Source organism: Castor canadensis, chromosome 7 (assembly GCF_047511655.1).
Source record: "Castor canadensis chromosome 7, mCasCan1.hap1v2, whole genome shotgun sequence".
Taxonomy (NCBI): Eukaryota; Metazoa; Chordata; class Mammalia; order Rodentia; family Castoridae; genus Castor; species Castor canadensis.
Window position 1 is genome coordinate 108,148,029 of NC_133392.1, and position 17,417 is coordinate 108,165,445.

The following is a 17,417-nucleotide window of genomic DNA, read 5'->3' on the forward strand; positions in this document are numbered from 1 at the left end:
TTTACCTGTTCTATCTGGTTAGAAAACTAAGAGTAGTCCTGGCTGGATCCAATGGGTTGTTCTAATTGGGTTGAAGTGTATGGGATGATATTAGTTATTTTGGGGAAAAATTATGGGAAAAGTTTAGGTCTCAGCTAGGTTTTACCTTCAGTCCCCGAGAAGCAATGATTGTCATTTATCCTGGGAGTAACTTATAATATGAAGCTATAGTTATTAGGAAACTGAGGCTTAGTGGTTAATTAACTTGCCTTGACCCTCAAAGCTGTTTTTATTTATTTATTTATTTTCAAATCCAGGGTTAAAATACCCAGAGAGTCAACATTAAGAAAAACATTTTTGAATACACTATAGGCTAGGTAGTTTGATGAAATGTCCTACAAATAATAAGCTTGTTGAGTCCTTGCAACAATGGTAGAAAAGTAAAATTGTACTGACTTCATTTTTGGTGCTCAGCAAATAACTATTCATGGCCACACACAGCTGGTACATTGGAGAGACTGAGTCTTGAGCCCAGGTTTGACAGATTTTAGTGCTCTTAAACTTCTTACCATCCTAAATACACCAGGTACTTCCTAATGAGTGGAGTTATTTCATATACTACTATAAACACAAGTTCCTCAACTAATTTTTAAGTTGTAAAGTACTTAATAAAACCAATATTCTGATACTCACATATCTTTCCCAATCAATTTCTGCATAAAATCCATTCGGTGCCCCATTGCTTTTCTTCTGTAATAAATTTGAAAATAAACTTAGAAACATATAAATGAGAAAAAATGGAATAAAAATCACTAAACTCATATCTGTATTTAGTGAGAGCCATCCAAATCCAGCATTGGAAAGAAAAATTAGAGCAGCCTGTCATGGAACCACACTGGTTTAACTGAATGGTAAATTTAGCTGTCATGACACTGTATACAAGGGTTTTTCTATATACTTATTTCCCCAAAGACTGTAGGATACCTAAACATAGGGATATTAACAATGATCAGTTCAAATTTTATTCAATTACTGAAGAATTAGCAGTAACTGCTTTATAATTTAATCCTCTCTTCCTCAGGGGGTAAAACCATTTACATGTATATTTTGAATGGAAACATTTTGACTTCCATGCTGCTTTATTATACAACTAGTTTCAACATATCGAAAGAGTATTCATCCAAGTTATTAACTAATCTCTTAATGTTTTCAACACTGATTCGTTTTTTTTCTAACTACTCCTTTGATAAAATACAAAGGAAGTCAGTTTTAGATTGGTTCATTTAGCTCCTAGTTATTAAAAAATACAGTTGATATTCTTTCCAAGTGGTTTTTTTTACGTAATTAGTAAAATAGAACTTGAGGTCTAAGGGTGGATTTCCCTTATCCATGTGTTCTATGCCTCCATAATCACATATCATTGGAAGAAAACTGGAAATCAGCATTACTCTGTCTCTTGATTATCTTAAAGTTTTATTTTGGTCCTTAGTATGATCATGGTCACAAGTATTTGAGCAAGGATGTGGCATTACCCAAATGGAAACTGCTAAGATTATCTCTACTTTTTGTGAACAAACACAAAACACAAATCAGGTTGGTAATAGAGGGTTCATCCAACAACATTCTATGATTTAGCACACAGAGCAATGGTATGTGACTGAGCAATAGCAGACCTCAGAACAACACACATCAAATGGTGATGCATGAGGCTGGAGAGCAGGACCTCTAATTTTACAATCACAAATAAAGGCCACTTGAAGTACAATGAAGGTGGCTAACACCCAATTTGACAAATAGCTGGGGAGTAAGCTTTTCATGGATGCACAGAGATCACTAGAAGATCCAGGATAACCACAATCATAGTTTAACTTTTACTTAACGCTGACTGGGTATTCTAAGAATTGGTAGTGTACATGGAATAGACAATGCATTAATGCCATCTCTCTTTCTATAGATTACCACTGCACTAGAATTTACAAATACCAAAACTGTCATGTGTCACAGACCAGGACTCAGGAACATGGAGCCTGTGTCTAGCTACCTCTTTGTCCTGCTCCTCACAAAGATTAGTTGTAGTAAGACAACACTATGTAAATCTTCCCATGGAATTGCCTTCATTGAATTAGTGTTTCAGTGATACTCTTTCTACCTTATACAAGTCTTTAAAAACCTGCCACATCAACTGTGTACATATAAATAATCCATTTTATAGTGTGTCACTTAATAATAAAAAATTCTTGTCCCCCTGGAAATACATGTGGTTCCTATTTTCTTTTTGTCATATGTATTTTTAAGCTCCTATTTTACCGATCTATTCGTATATGATTTAATTGCAAAATTTTCCAAACTCTTTTTAGAAAACGTATGTGATAGCCAAGTTCAATGTAAAATTTAGTTTATAATAAAGAATCAAAGGAACTAAGTTGATTCTAGTAAATTCATGAATTGTTGTTACTAGCATAATACTGACATCAATATACCTTTTAGTTTTAAAATAGTTTCTTAATACAAAGGATTACTATCTAAAACTCAAAGAGATTAGGTAAATAGCTCAGTTCAAAATTTTCAAAGTTCTGTGGTTTGCTTCCATGACAATATCATGTCCATAATTAAAGTTCTTTAAAACCAAGATAGTCTGTATGTTCAGCTGAACAGATTATATAAATATATATGTATATATACATATACTAGACATGTATATGTATATATTACATATACATTATTATGGACAACAAATATCCAACCTTGGGCATAAAGAGATTCCTGAATTTCAAATTTTGAGTTGAGTGAAAATTTCCCAGTTTCCATGGAAACCAATGGAAGACTGAATTAAAGGAAAAGCGAAAACCTATACAAATTTTTCTCTTAAAACAGAAACACTTTAAAAACAAGTACTAAACCCAACAGCAAATCATAACAATACATTGTTTGTGGCATATTCTCAACACACACACACACAAATACATACACTTAGCTTTGACAGAGGAATTGGCAGTTTGGTCTCATTCACTCCAGGGTACTTTCACAAGTATCTTTGACCTCAAAAGTGAGAATTACCAAATTCAAGCTTGGCCAGATTCTGGCTAGAATTGTATTGGTTAAATTTCAAGAAAAAATAAATCTCATTGCTTCTATGTTGAGCTCATAGTAAAAGTAATAGTGAAGGTAATGGCTGTATTGATTTTTCAATGGAAAACTTTGAAGAAGAAGCAGAGAACATGTTAAGTAGGGAAACACCACTTAACTAGGTTTAATTGTGGCAGCACTGTCAGTGATTCACCAACATATAAACTGATCTTTTTCTTGGAATTGGAGTAATGTATTCTTTTACTTCTCCCTTTTCTATATTTTCTAGAATTCTATACCTAGCATAAGTAACTTTTATAACTTGAGTATATGACTATTACTTAAGAATAACTGAGGCTCAACGGATGTTATCTTGTTTTAACAGGTATTTTACTTTGGTTAGGCTTATCATCTATTCTCAGAGAAGATGGTGGGCTAAATCAATGAATATAGTAACCATGGTGTTTAATTATACATTCACCAAAGTTGTCAATTTCCATTGTGACTGTACCTCTTTCTGAGGCCAGCTCATGGCTATACAGTGATCCTTGGATGAGAAGTATTAAAGAAATATGATGTACTTGCCTAAATATTATCTAAATATTATCTTTTTTCCACAAAGGTAGGTTTAAATCACTTTGTAAATAATCCTTTAGGACAGCACTATCCAATAGCACTCTCTGTGAGATTGCAAATGTTCTATCAATATGCTGTCCACTAGATATGAGTGACTATGGAGTACTTAAAATGTACTCCATAGAGTGTGTCTGATGGATTGAATTTCAATTAAATAGCCATACCTGGCTGCCATATTGGACAACATAGCCATAGCTATTGCATTGTCTGGCTGAAGGTCAGTATTCCTGTTTTTATCCTTTGGTTAAGAACACTGGCTACACAGGGCAAGGTCCTGCCCAGTTCCTGATAGGATTGAGATAGTGCTTATTCTAACAAATGATACTACTCAATTTGCATGATGATGCTTCTATTTTAGTCAAAGCTTTTTTTTTTTATGGATATCAGATCCATTTAAAAAACTGACTCCTTTCTGAAAAGAAACAGAAATCTTTTATGGCTGATCATTCTTTAAAGGAATATTCAGATGTCAACACATAAAGTCTAAATAATTCATATAAAAATTGGTCCCAAGTTGTCAGAAGTAATGTAGAGCTACTTAAGAAAGAGTCCTGTTAAGTAGCGTAAATAAAACTACTGTGTTCTCCAAATTTCAAGTTGGGATTTTACTCACTGTTTCTACAACCCCTTGGAAATTTTAAACTAAAATCTGTTTCCTTACCGAAACTTTTTTTCCTCCTTCACGCGCACACTCTGCTTTGTTATTGTAGGGTGGTTCATGTGGGCTGGGCTGCTGGAATTGATTGTTTTCATGTAGAAAAAAGTTGTTAAAGGATCTGCTTGTTTTTCAAGACACATATAAAGAATCACACGGAGTCAGCAAACATACCATAGAAGAAACAATTTCTAGGCCAAATTGTACGGCCTACCAATGTTGGCAGGGTTCCTTAGGCAGAGTGGACTTTGGGGCCCATAATGAGGCTCTATTCAGCAGGCCAGCTTGACTAGGCCAGGAGGGAAGGGAGAAGGAGGGAGATGTGTCCCAGAAAGCAGGACTGGTGGATCTATTCATCATTCAGACAGCACTGAGTTTACAAGTAGAGAACAGACACCAAGACACACAGGAAGAGACTGTGTAAAAACTGATTTCTAATCTAAGTATGAAAAATCTCTCTTCCATATTTCTCCCTGATCAAAGCCTTCCTTAGGTCACCAATACATACAGCCACACAGATGACAGTTCCAAACCTGTGCCTTTTCCTGCTCACCTGTTCAGTGCAAGCAAAAAAGATATCTTCAAAGCAAGGCTGTAACCCTGCTATCCTGGTGTATTTGTGAAAGAAAACTGGTGCTACTTGGGACATTAACGTGTATCCAGTGCAAATTAGAGTTTATGTCAGCATGTGTGTCACACATAGCTGCCTGAGTCTGGACACTGTGACAAACAGCTCTGCAGCAATGGGGACACTCAGCCAGTGGGCAACAAGGCAATCTCATCTTCAGACACACAGCCCTACCATGAGGTCTCTATAGATTAAAAGTGTTGCCACCAGCCGTGAGCTCCAAAAGATACTAAGAAACTGAAATGAAGTAAGCAGCACTCTATCAAGGCATTTGTGCAGACTCTGTGTTTACTCAACCAGCTTATACACTAGCTGGATACAACACACAACAACTCAGTTTATGGACCCACACTGTAAAATTCAACTTCAAATATTCAAAAGGCAATCATTTGGAAGCTATCTCAGCCATACCAAAATGGATAGAATCCACAGATGCAAGGTCGAGTTTAAAAGAAAATCAGGTTGAGCTCTGTAAGCACTGAATACGAACAGAAACTTAAATTGAGCTGGACAGTGCTGGTTTTTGAAATTTGGTGATCATGTTTTGGGGGAAATGTGAACATTTTCAAAAGCTGAAATTAGCAACTGGTTAATAATTTCCAATTGCCAATGAAGCTGTACACCTGCCCCTGAGAAAATGTACTTATTTTTGATGTGGTCTTTTTCAGAAAAGGTCTGTGTTACCTCCAAAGAAATTGAAATGAAATAATTCCCCATTCTTAATAATTATGACTGATGATATTTATGGCATTTCTGAATAAGTAACAAAGAAGGCACAACCACTAATAACTAACTTTCTAAGACTTGGAATGGTATAAGGAGCGCTCAGGGGACTGGGTATGAAGCCCTGTCCTAGGGAGGAGGGGTCCTCAGAATGACTTCTGGGTTCATTAATGAGGCCATGTTCATGGTCACCTGCCCTGTGGTAGCTGCTGCATCAGTTGCTGTGTACATATTTTACTAGAGATATACACAGGTGCTCCCAGAACAGCAGAGAATAGTGAGGTAACGGTGCCTCAAAGACAATGGGCAGGGGGTTGGAGAAAGGAAAAATAGGACAAGACTGAGAGTGGCAGAGTGAGAGAAGCCAGGAATAGCAATCCGGTCTGGGAGCAACACAGATAGAAAGCAGAGTAGCTAGAGCCTTGCAAAGGTGGGAATGGGGGAACAAGAGGACCCAGGGAGGGGATCAAGCCAGAAGCAAAGAGAAGACATAGAAGCAGAGAGTACCTGAGACAGAGTTAACGAGAGGGCTCTGAGCCAGAAGCAAGAGGTGAGGAGAAGCTGAGTCTTCTGGGTCTTTTTTTTCCCCTGCTGAATAGAGCCTTGATTATAGTGTTACCCAATGTCTGATCAATTTCAGTCTTATTTTCTTAATATTTCATAGCAAGAATCACATGTACATGGAAGGTATCCCAAAGCTAAGAACCTTGCAACAAGTGCAGGAGAACTCCTGCTAGAACTGCAATTAGTGCCCCAACTTTGGTATTTTATTATAAAGGGTAATTTTTAAAAAATTATATTTTTAGTCACCAGATTTATTTTAGTTCCCACTCCAGCCCAGTGAGTCTAATGTGAGGCCCCCCCCACTTCATCTTTTTTTCAGTAACAGCTGTTCTTTTGAACCTCTGAATAGGCATCTGATTTAGATTTTGAAGGAAGTCATTTCAGAAGCTAGGGCAAAATCCCATAAGCACAACTCAGATAAATCTAAACCCATGCACCACAGACTTCTTTAAAAAGCAAGAAATCTGTGGCCAGCAAGGAGTCAAAATAACTGCTGAATCAAAACCCAGTCGACCCATTTGCCTCCTTCAGGCTATACATTCAGGCATAAGTGGTTTTAAGACCATTCCCTAATTTGGAATTTAATATAGAAAATGGATTTGCAGCCCAACTACTGAAGGGGAAAAGCTTCTTTTAGTTTTATTGGATCCCAGCTCGTTTATGACTCTGTGGCCTCTGTTGAAGAAGAACATTCTCATGTAATGAGTCTTACATCATTAAATTGGAAGTGAAATAACAGTTGATGGTAGCAGCCCTTGCATGAATGATCAGGCTTTGACCCACCATCTCTATGACTAGTTTGCTTGCCTGCTCTGGGTCAGAGTTTTAGGTGAAGGCAATAAGTAAGTCTAACTTGACCAAGACTACATTTATGTCCCATGCAATTACTAGAGAAAATTACAACACTGAGAGATCAGAAAAGTCATCCAAGCTATTTTTTTCCTTATTGGGAAAAAAGGAAGAAAAAGAACGGGACTTAAGGAAATTTACACATAGAATATATTGAAGTGTAAGCCAACTACAAATGGTTGTTTAAATACTTACAATTCCATCTCGATCTGGTGAACCTCTGTAACAAAAAGAAATTGACAGCTATTATGAAAATGAATCATTCTTGCCACACAGATTAAAGATCTGCAATAAGAATCAGTCACCAGCCAGGTGTGTGATCACATGCTTGCGATCCCAGTATTCAGGAAGCTGAGGCAAGAGGATCACAAGTGTGAAGCCAGCCTGGGTTACCTAGTGAGATCCTGTCTCAATAAACCAACCAACCAAACAAAAAGAATGAGTAACCTTCACCTTCACCCTTTCCTATGTTCTCAGCACAGTAAAGGAAAATGAAATAGAAACAAATGGTTGAGAGGTAATTGCGTGTAGGGTATGTGTATGTGTCTGTGGAAGAGAAATTCTCATCAAAAACTTAAGTCGGAAAGGCACAAGTTGGTGGTGCTGTGCCATGGTTCATCTTAGGAGGAGAGTTCCTTAAGATGGCCTGGTCTAGCTGGTTCCATTTGAAACTTTCACAAGGCATGTAAACATATTTGTTCTCCTTTATCTTCCCCCTTATGAGTGGTTCTGAACTGTCCGTTATAAAAGGAAACTTCTGTGGTATTTTAAAACTTACTTTGAGAATCTGTACCTTCTTCCATATTTCTATATTTACATCTCCTTCAATTAGAGGAAAACAGGAGATGGAGGGCACTATTTGGCTAAGTGGCTCCCTCTGATCACTAAAGTCCATGGTTGCTGTTCTGTGCGAGCACCATGCTATGGTGGTTGGGGCAAGGGCTTTAGGGTAAGATAAATTTTGAGATTTAGACTTCACCACTTCATAGTTCTGTGACCTTAAACATGCTGCTTTACCTTTCTAAAGTTTAAGTAAGATGATGTATACAATGAACTTAGAGTAGTTATTCAAAAGTGATAAGTACAACTTCTTTTCTCTTCTATGATGTCTCTTCACTAGGAACACAAAACTGCCCATTTATAGTCACACTGGGCTGAAGAATAATGTAAATGAGTTATTTTTTTTTTGTTGTTGCTGTGGGAAATCAGACTGGACCAGCAGAAGGAGGGAGAAGCAAGAGGGTAGCCACTGTTAATTAGTAACTTGTGATTTTAATTCACTCTGTAAGGAGCTTAAGAATGGTATGCTATTAACAAGGGACCAGAAGTATGCTTGGAAAGTGACTTGTGCTGTGACATCTCTAGGAGACTGATGGGGTTGGAAGTGTTCTTCAAGAGGTGGGGCCAGGTAAGGAGATGTCTTACTGCTTTGTAAAGTGAGGACAATGAGAGGGGAGAGAGAGGTAGAGAGAGGAGAGAGAGAGAGAGAGAGAGAGAGAGAGAGAGAGAGAGAGAGAGAGAGAGAGAGGGAAAGAAAGAGGGAGAGAGAGGAGAGAGAGGAGAGAGAGAGAAAGAGAGTGAAAGAGGAGAGAGAGAAAGAGAGTGAGAGAGGGAGAGAGAGAGATGTTGAGTTGGTGGGTATACAATCTGGACTCCAAGATTACTTTTATTCCCTACCAATACCCATTCAAAAGAAGTGGAACACTCTCCTGGGTTTATAAAACACTTGACAGAGTACATATTTTTTCTCAGTTCATGAGTTCTGTGTCTATACAGATAATATGGCTAAATCAATGATACAGGGACTAGAAGCAGAGAGCTTCTAGTCTGATATTGAGACCTTGGGAATTGACAGAAGTCTTAGGATCTTTGGGCATTCTCTGGGCATTGGAATTAAATGGTTCAAGGAAATTTCATCAGAAAAAAATTATAATTCATTAAACATACATATTGAATGCTTATATTGAGGAGGCACTTGACTAGAATTGAGGGATGGAAATAACCAAGAAGACATGTTCATCATGGAAAGAAATGAGGCAGGAAAGTATATCCAGTGAATTGTCATGCCATAGTGAGCCCAGACTATGGGAAAGCACAGAAGACAGGTTCTGGCTCATGCTAATCCAAATCAACTTTCATTTGTATATCTATTTACTACAATTTTGTATATCTATTTACTGCAAAAACTGAGCATTTCTTACTGGGATTTCAACCCTTTTGAGCTGGGAGAGAGGTGATTGATCAACTTTTGAGTAGGGCACATTCAGAAGCACTGATCCTGTGAAGACACCTTAGGGGACAGCAAGCAATAGATGTGGAAAAGAGAAGGCTCTAGAAATTGACCTGGCTATGGCATTGCACAGTGTTGGTCCAGGTACAAGGGCATATCAGTAGGGGATCTGAATGGGAGGTCAGCTGATCTCATGCCTATTGCAGCCAGTGGGATGGTATTTCTAAAATGTTAACCAGAAAAACTATAACTGTACAGAGCAGTATTGGAAACCTATTCCAGTCTGTTGCCTCATCAATTGATGGTCATTAGACTGGTATTTACCTGCTTGAAAGCAGTAACCATGGTGGCCAAGAGAACCGACTCTAGTGATAGACTACTTGGGTCTAACCTATGCAGATTTCCAAGCTTGAGAAGTTTTGGCAAGTTACTTCATCCCTTTGTGTCTCAATTTCCCTACCTATAAATAGCCATGGCAATAGCATCTAGTCCACAGGGCCACTACAATGTCCAACAAGTTAACAAAAGAGGCTAGACCAGTGCAGGGCAAGCAGTGAACAGATTTTTGCAGACCTTGACACTTGGACATGTGTCCTACATTCATTACCTAATCTCCTCCTGTGAAGTTTTATATTTCAGCAATAGACCCATTATATTTGCTGACTTCACTTCTAAAACTAGCCATCCATCATGGACTCTTGTTTGGCCTTCAGTTTTAAATGTTTCAATTACTTCTTGCCACTCTTGCCATTTCTCTTTAACTTTCCTTTTGGGTTGTAATTTTGCCCATCCATGTCTTTTCTTCTGTATGATAGATAAACACATAGACATTAGTTTATGGACTAGGCTACTGGCTCTAAGCCTTATTTTCTGCATGGCCTTCAGTATTTACTAAACTGCTTTTGGGACTGATTTCTTACCTCTAGCACTGAGATATTAATACTAACCTTATTGAATTACCTGAGGATTAAAAAGGATATCAGTGCAACAGAATATCCTGTCCAGAGCCTGCTACTTAGCACAGGCTTTCTCCCTTCCACTTTCTTTCAGCCACTATAATGATGATCAAATCAGAAAGCTCTGGTCCTTACCCCACTCTCTATCTTAGGAGGTTCAATCAGCTGAAGTTGGTGCTGGCCAGCTACTCTAGCAGGTTGCTTAGCAACTCTGAGCCAGTTGCAACAGCCCTGAAAACAGTTTGCATCAACAAGGTCTCAATGATTGCAGACTAACATAAGCATTAACTAAAGCTGAACGGACAGAAAATCGCCACAGCATTTTAACCTCTTTGCATTTATGACTCCTTTTCCAAGAATGATATGTGATCCAATTAGAGAATGGGGGTTCATAGAAAACAAAGGCTTATATAAAAAAGCTTGTCCTTGGATTATCACTGCTGGGGGGAAGTGGATTACAGCTAATTTGCTATCCCATAAGTAATTTGGGCATACAGATGATGGAAGTTGAGGAGAGATGCTTGGGATTCTACAAACCTATGTCTCATTAGAGGACCTCAGAGAGATATTGGGCAAATACCTAGAGCTGTGAGGAATAACTTATTTTCATAGCTTTAGAAATGGTGATGGAAAAATAGGGCTTTGGCCACATGAAAATTAGCTTAGCTTGCCCTGGAGAGGTTGTTTAACCTCTTTTTATTTTAATTTTTTTGTGTGTGTCTTTTTAACTATCTTTAGACACCAGAAATGTTACAGATGCATAGAACAATGGGCCTGGCTTTTGCTGTGATGTTCTCCTGAGATGCATCCAATCACAGGTCCTGGCACATTGTAAGTGGCAACAGATGTGGCTGACAGACTGACTGGTTCAGTTTCTGGCCTGTTGGGGAAGCTAGATTTCATCTAACATAAACTTTTATTTTTACAGGTGTGGAAACTGAGGCCCACTGAAGGAAAGTGTAATTTCCAAGGCCATGAAGTTATTGGTAGGGCTGGGACAAGAACCCAGGTGTTCTAACACTAGTGAAGGAAACATTGCCTCGTGTCAAATTTTTTAGAAGCAATGTAAATTGTATGATCCTAAGAAAAATATTCCCAGCTTAATCATTCAGAAAAAATTTTAAGACTATAGTAAATGTGATTTCCAATAAATACTTACCAAAAGAAAACAAAAACACACAACAAAAATATAAGAACAAAAGACTTAACATTTTGTATTTAAACAACAAAAAAAAAAACCTACCACTTCCCCAATCCTTTACATTCTTAGGCTTAAAAACTTTCAAGGTTTTTCAAGGTGACCCAGTGCCTAAGGAAGGAAGACCAGACAATTCAGCACAGCACTTAAGGCCCTTCCTATCAGGCCCTCATCTCCTTTCCAGCCCTGTCTTCCCATTATCACCTTTCTCTGACACCCACAGGTAGACACTGCTCTATTTATCTTGTGCTCAATCCCTACTAGACTCTACAACCTCCTTGGCTTTTGCCGTTGTTGCTTCCTTTGCATGAAATACACATCATCCCCTTTTTGAAGGCCAAACTCGAGGTCCTCCTGCCTGAAGTATCCGTCCAAATGTGAGCTTTCTTACTTCACATCCCCATGAAATTCCTTTTTAATTGCTCATAGGAACTTAATACTATTAATTTGTATCAATAATAAGAGTAGTAACAGGTTTCACTTTCTGAGCACTTACTAAGTGCTAATAGGTATTTCAAATAATGTCATCTCACTTAGTTGTATGAAAGATTTAAAAATTTTTTGTGGTAGGTATTTTACCCCATGAATTATGCATTCATGGAGGACAAGGGCACAGGAAATGCTAAGTACCTTGTAATAAAATTTCTATGTAATAAAAATGCACAGAATGAAAAGCCAAAAATGAGAATAGATGTGGCCTATTTCCATCTTCACCTATACCCAAACAATTTTGATTTCCCCATTTTCTAACTTTCTTTTAGGAATTCTAGGCAAAGAAGGGATAAAATGGACCCCTTCCCAGATTTGCATCTCTACCTGACACAACCAATCACAGCCGACTAGTGCTTCTGTACTTACACTGATCTCGGGCTGGAACCCCGAGCTCCTTGCCAACTGACTTCATATATTGAAGTTATCTACCTGACTCAAAAAGATACCTAAGATTTTTGTGTCAGAGCTAAATACTTCTGAAGGAGAATTCAAGACAGTCATATAAGTAGAATTAAGCAGAATGAAACTATTGTTGACATTTTCAAAGGCTTATTACTGTCCACAGGCAATTAATTCTCTTGGATATAATCATTTAAACACATAAAAGCATCTCCATAGTTCTTTCTGGCATTGGTTCCTTATTTGTGGTCAGATATCCTATCATTCCTATGAATTCTGTTGGTCGATTTACAATTCTACTTTCACAAAATCTTGGTATTTCAAGTAAGAGCTTTGGGATGTTATCTAGTATTCATTTCTGATTTTGGCTAGTGCTAAATTACCTAAACAGGTGTTCTGTTGTTTCTTTTGTTCAGATACCAGGAACAACTCTAGATGTGGAAATGAATGCACTTAATCCCTCACCAAAGTAACAAATCACACTTTCCACTTCCTAGGACTGTTGGGAAGTACGGATATCAGGTAGTTAAAAAAAAAAAAAGAAGAAAAACTGAATAAATGATGAAAAATCTTAGCCTTTTTAGACAGATTTAAGAAGTTTTTATGATGAACAACTAGAGTTTACCCAGAAATGGGAAAAGAACTGAAAAACTACATGCTTGGAAACTTGGCAGTACTCTCAGTGACTATGACAACAGAATTCCTTAGGCAAATTTTTTTGAGGAGGCAAACTTTTCAAGTACATACGTAGAATCAGTGTCCTTTTCTTTCTTCCGTATTCCAAAGGCCTTCCTTGTACGTTTTTTCAATCCTGTGAGAAAACAACAAAGGGTCAAAGAAATCTATCAGCAGCACAAGGAATGTTATTTTGAAAGTTGCAACACAGCTGTTAAACTTGCATGCTCAAAAAGCAAAAGTCTATCCAACTATATGTGTAGGTATGTGTGCATGCATGTGCTTATGAGTTACATTAAACTCCACTATAGATATTTCCCAAGGTCTTGGCACTGTAAGCCTTTAGCCTTATAGGCAACATAAGGATGGGTATGTCTGGAGAATATTGCAAGCTTTTCTTAGACTACTGTTACTCATCAGTCAGGTTGAGGCTCTGCCAAGAAGTTGAATCACAGATTTAGAATAGTCATTTCCAGGGTGGATATATTCTTGAGACTGGGATAATACCAACACGTTTATTATGAACCATCCAAAGAGACCTGACACATCCCTGTGTTCTGTGTTCCAATCTCACTGTTTTCTACATCTTCAGCTCCATGGCTGGACTAGATAATTAACCACTCTCTGAACATACCCCAACATTGGCACTCTAGCGTCTTTACCTCTGGTCGTTGGGAGGTGCAATATTTAGAATTCAATTTCATCCTTTATTATCTAGGCCACAAGCTACATGCTTTGTGAGGGCCTCTTATTCCTAGTGGTGAAAAACACTGATTATTCTGGACTTCTCCCCAAAATGTTGTATATACTGTGTCAGTGGTACCACCCATCCATTAGCTACTCTTTCAGTTCCTCTGAGACTGTGAGTCTTTCTAGGACAGAGGCCAAAGCCTCCTCATTTTTATGTCCATGTCTCATACAGGTAGCAGATATTATCTGTCAGTTTAAAATATGTTCTAAGAAAATCCATTCAGGCAGCAGTAGGGCAAGAAGGCCCCTTTCTTCCATTCTGATGAACCAAACTCAGTAGTAGGTTTTCCATTCTTATTTTGTCAAAGTTCTGTTTGGGTTTCCTATCTTCTGTACATTCTACAGGTACACATCAGGCTTGGGTTTCTTATGTCATCAAGGATTATTCAAATATCCTAAATGCTATGTAACTAAAAGTTTAGACTTGATGCCGGAAAGTTGTCCTGAGAAATTAGAGCTAGAAAAGTCATTGATATTTTAGCGTTTGTTTGCCACTTACCAAGTGGAACAAAGGAAGAAACACTGACAGTACCAGTGATACTCTCCCAAAACATGTGAGTCAGCCCAAACTGTACATGTTATCTGAGTCATTCATTATCTGCCTCTTAGGATACTGCTCAAATATAATCTCCAAATGTCTCTGTGCAGTCTAATTTAGCATTTTAATAGTCATTCCATTTAAGACATTTAGGTCTTTAAAATGTCAATGTTTGTTTTTTAAAAATCTCCTCCCACATAAAGCTAGTCTCTATTACTCTTCACATGTTATAGGAAAACTTACTGACATTTAAAACTATCCATAATATTCAGGAACATTTCCCCCATTTCATTTGTTTGTTAAACATTTTCTTCCTTCTCACCTCTAAATGCCATATTCCTTTATGGGAACAGTTATAATAATTATATAACCATTGTTTTATTCCTATAATTTTCCTTGAGTTTCAAGTCTCCTAATTGGTTTGTGTGTTAGCTTTGGGCTCACAATATTCATGAACCATTTCTGATGATTTTAGGACCATAAAATGAATACCATTATTATCTTAGGATTTCAAGTTCTTTATTTCCTGTAACTTGATCTATAAGAGACCACACGTCCTAACAAATAGACCAAAACCACATACAAATTACAGCAATTCTTGGATTAAATTAGTAACAAAATAGACAATAATAATTTTCTATAGACCCTGTCCTGTTTTTGGCCACTGTATTTGGACAACAGCCGATAGGAATGAGGCCATGAATATTATGAAGTGTCCATTTTCCAGCCCCAAAGCTCAGGGGTCAGGAGGCAGAGTCCACTCCAGGATCACTTCTAATCGCATAGCTAAATACATGTTATAGTCTCTTTGCACTTCAGTCTTTCAGTCTATTACAACTCAGTCAATAACAAGAGATGAAAGAATTTTCACACTTTCATAAAATGCTATGCCAACTGTAGTTTTAGCTTCATGAAAAGTCAAGGTTTCAATACATGGAATATAAATAGGAATATACCAAAGATGTGAAATTCCAAGGGAAAAAACAAATCGTTGAATAAGCAGAGCATTGAAAAAATTCCTCCCTATGAAAAGTGGAAAGATTTGAGAAGTTTAGTAAAGTATGAATAAAACTCTGAAAGGTTACAGCAATGTTATAAAATGCGTTGTTCACAAAAGATTCAAGAAAAAACAATCACAGTAACTGTGTTAAAAGTGAGTGGATGGTATGATCAAGTGAATGGAAAGCTATGATTATGTCTCTTTTTTCAATCAGGATATGTTTGTTGTACGGGGGAATTCATTGTGACAATTCCGAATAGGCTTACATTGTACATTGGTTAGGTTGCCCTCCCATCTCCCCGCCCTGTCTTACTTAAAGCAATTACATATTTTGTTTAGGTATATGAAGCCCATCAACCATATTCCCTTGCCTTCATCTCCTTCATTCACCTTCCCCCCTCCCACAAGAACCCTCCCCACACTGTACCTATTTTACAGTCCTGTCTTCTGTTATTAATTCTTAAGTCAATGTTGAAAGGGGTTTCTTGATGTGTTCCTGCTGTGGGTATACCAAAAACTTTTTGGAGAAGTTATCCAAAGGGAGAAATGATAGTCAAGGATATTATTAAAAGAACAAGTTCAAGACACTACTAAGATAATAAACGTAAGTATATTTTATGCAATGATTTTCCACATCTGATACGGTAGCTCCATGAAGATTTTAAATTCAATTTCTATAGTCGAATTTTTTTTCAGACATAGGGCATGAATTTGGCTAACTATTCTTTACCAAGAACGGAGGAAAAAAAATGGAGTTTTTTATTTTTTGAGAAATGAAGTGACTTTTCCCTTGCCAATATTCAGAGGTCTAAAGGGAGAGAATTATTTTGGCCTTGCTAATCCAGAGATAGAATGGCTCCTTCCTAAGCTGTAGAACTGAGGACTCTTTCCTGTGTGACTCCAGAACGGCCACCCTGGATCAGTCACCAGGGAGCTGACCTGTACTGTTGGCTCTTCCACTTAATTCAGATTCCTTTAGCTTCTGGCAGACACTAGTCAAGTTTGGAAAGGACAAAACAAAACAAAACAAATTTCAAATAAACATTTTTAAAAAAGAGATTAGAAATCTTATTTGAATTTAGGCACGTTTGGGTATGATGCTATACAGCAATGAAATAAAGCAACAAATATAGAAACTGACAGTGGTGATAAGTGCAGAGATACCAGATAGGAAGAAGTTTCATCTCTGTACTACTCCCAGTTACCATTACTGAGGCCTGTCTATGGGTGAGGTTCTAGTTGCATATGTTGTCCCTTGTGAAAAAAGTAGGGGGTCTGGTCCTCAGGCAATGAGCCTGAGGGCTTGCCTAAGTTATGTTTTATCTTCTCCAGTGAGGAAACTGGGAGATACTCTTCTTCTACTGCTCCCTGCAATATGGGCGTGCTTCAGGACTCTGTCCTAGGTTATTGTACACTTTTTTCCTGAACGGTTTCATCCATTCCTATGGTGTCATTCTCCATGTGTGTGGCGAAAACTCCTGACTCTGTAGGTGAGTCACAGCATTAACTCATGAGTGTTCGAATACAGGGCATTTCTCATACCCAGTCTTCCTCAGAGACACTGGACTTCTCCAGAAGCCTTTAGGTTCTACTTATATATGCAATCAAAGTTGTAAAGGCATGCCAAATCATTTAGTTTCACAATTATTTGATGAATAAAATTGTCCTTAAAATGAAATAGCTCTTAATAAACAGATAAAAAATGTGGTATATTTATACAATAGAACATTATTCAGCCATAAAAGGAATAAAGTACGGATACCTGCTACAATATAATTTAACATTATGCTAAACGAAAGGAGTTAAACACAGAATGTGTGATTTCATTTGCAGGAAATATCCAGGCAAATTCATTGACAGGGAAAGTAAATTAGACATTGATGGAGGCTGGGTAGGAGAAAGGTGGGGAATGACTGCTTACTAGGTACAGGGCTTCTTTTTTGGGTAATCAAAAATTCTGAAGCTAGATAATGGTGATGGTTCTACGACAGTGAAAATACACTCAATGCCACTAAGTTTTATACTCTAAGATGGACAAATTGGAAAATTTAATGTTAAGTGCATTTTCATCTCATCAAA

At 37.6% G+C, this 17,417-nt stretch overlaps 1 protein-coding gene and 1 long non-coding RNA gene across 25 annotated transcripts in view; one reads left to right on the top strand and one right to left on the bottom strand.

The window, feature by feature from the left end:
* Sgip1 (SH3GL interacting endocytic adaptor 1) overlaps window positions 1–17,417 on the bottom strand; it is a 206,530-nt gene that overhangs the window by 99,607 nt on the left and 89,506 nt on the right. For 8 of the 24 annotated variants that reach the window (XM_074079829.1, XM_074079830.1, XM_074079836.1 and 5 more), the window contains 4 exons: window positions 13,123–13,186; window positions 7,296–7,320; window positions 6,195–6,278; window positions 673–729 (listed from right to left, as the gene is read on the bottom strand). In XM_074079829.1, coding sequence (XP_073935930.1) covers window positions 673–729; window positions 6,195–6,278; window positions 7,296–7,320; window positions 13,123–13,186 — 230 coding nt within the window. Of the gene's footprint in view, window positions 1–672; window positions 730–4,342; window positions 4,415–6,194; window positions 6,279–7,295; window positions 7,321–13,122; window positions 13,187–17,417 lie in introns of all 24 variants that reach the window. The other 16 variants (XM_074079847.1, XM_074079850.1, XM_074079849.1 and 13 more) reach the window with 3 other exon arrangements.
* LOC141424917 (uncharacterized) lies at window positions 8,425–11,880 on the top strand. Its single transcript, XR_012449868.1, has 3 exons — window positions 8,425–8,508; window positions 11,025–11,117; window positions 11,215–11,880. It is a non-coding gene; the product is annotated as an uncharacterized lncRNA (long non-coding RNA).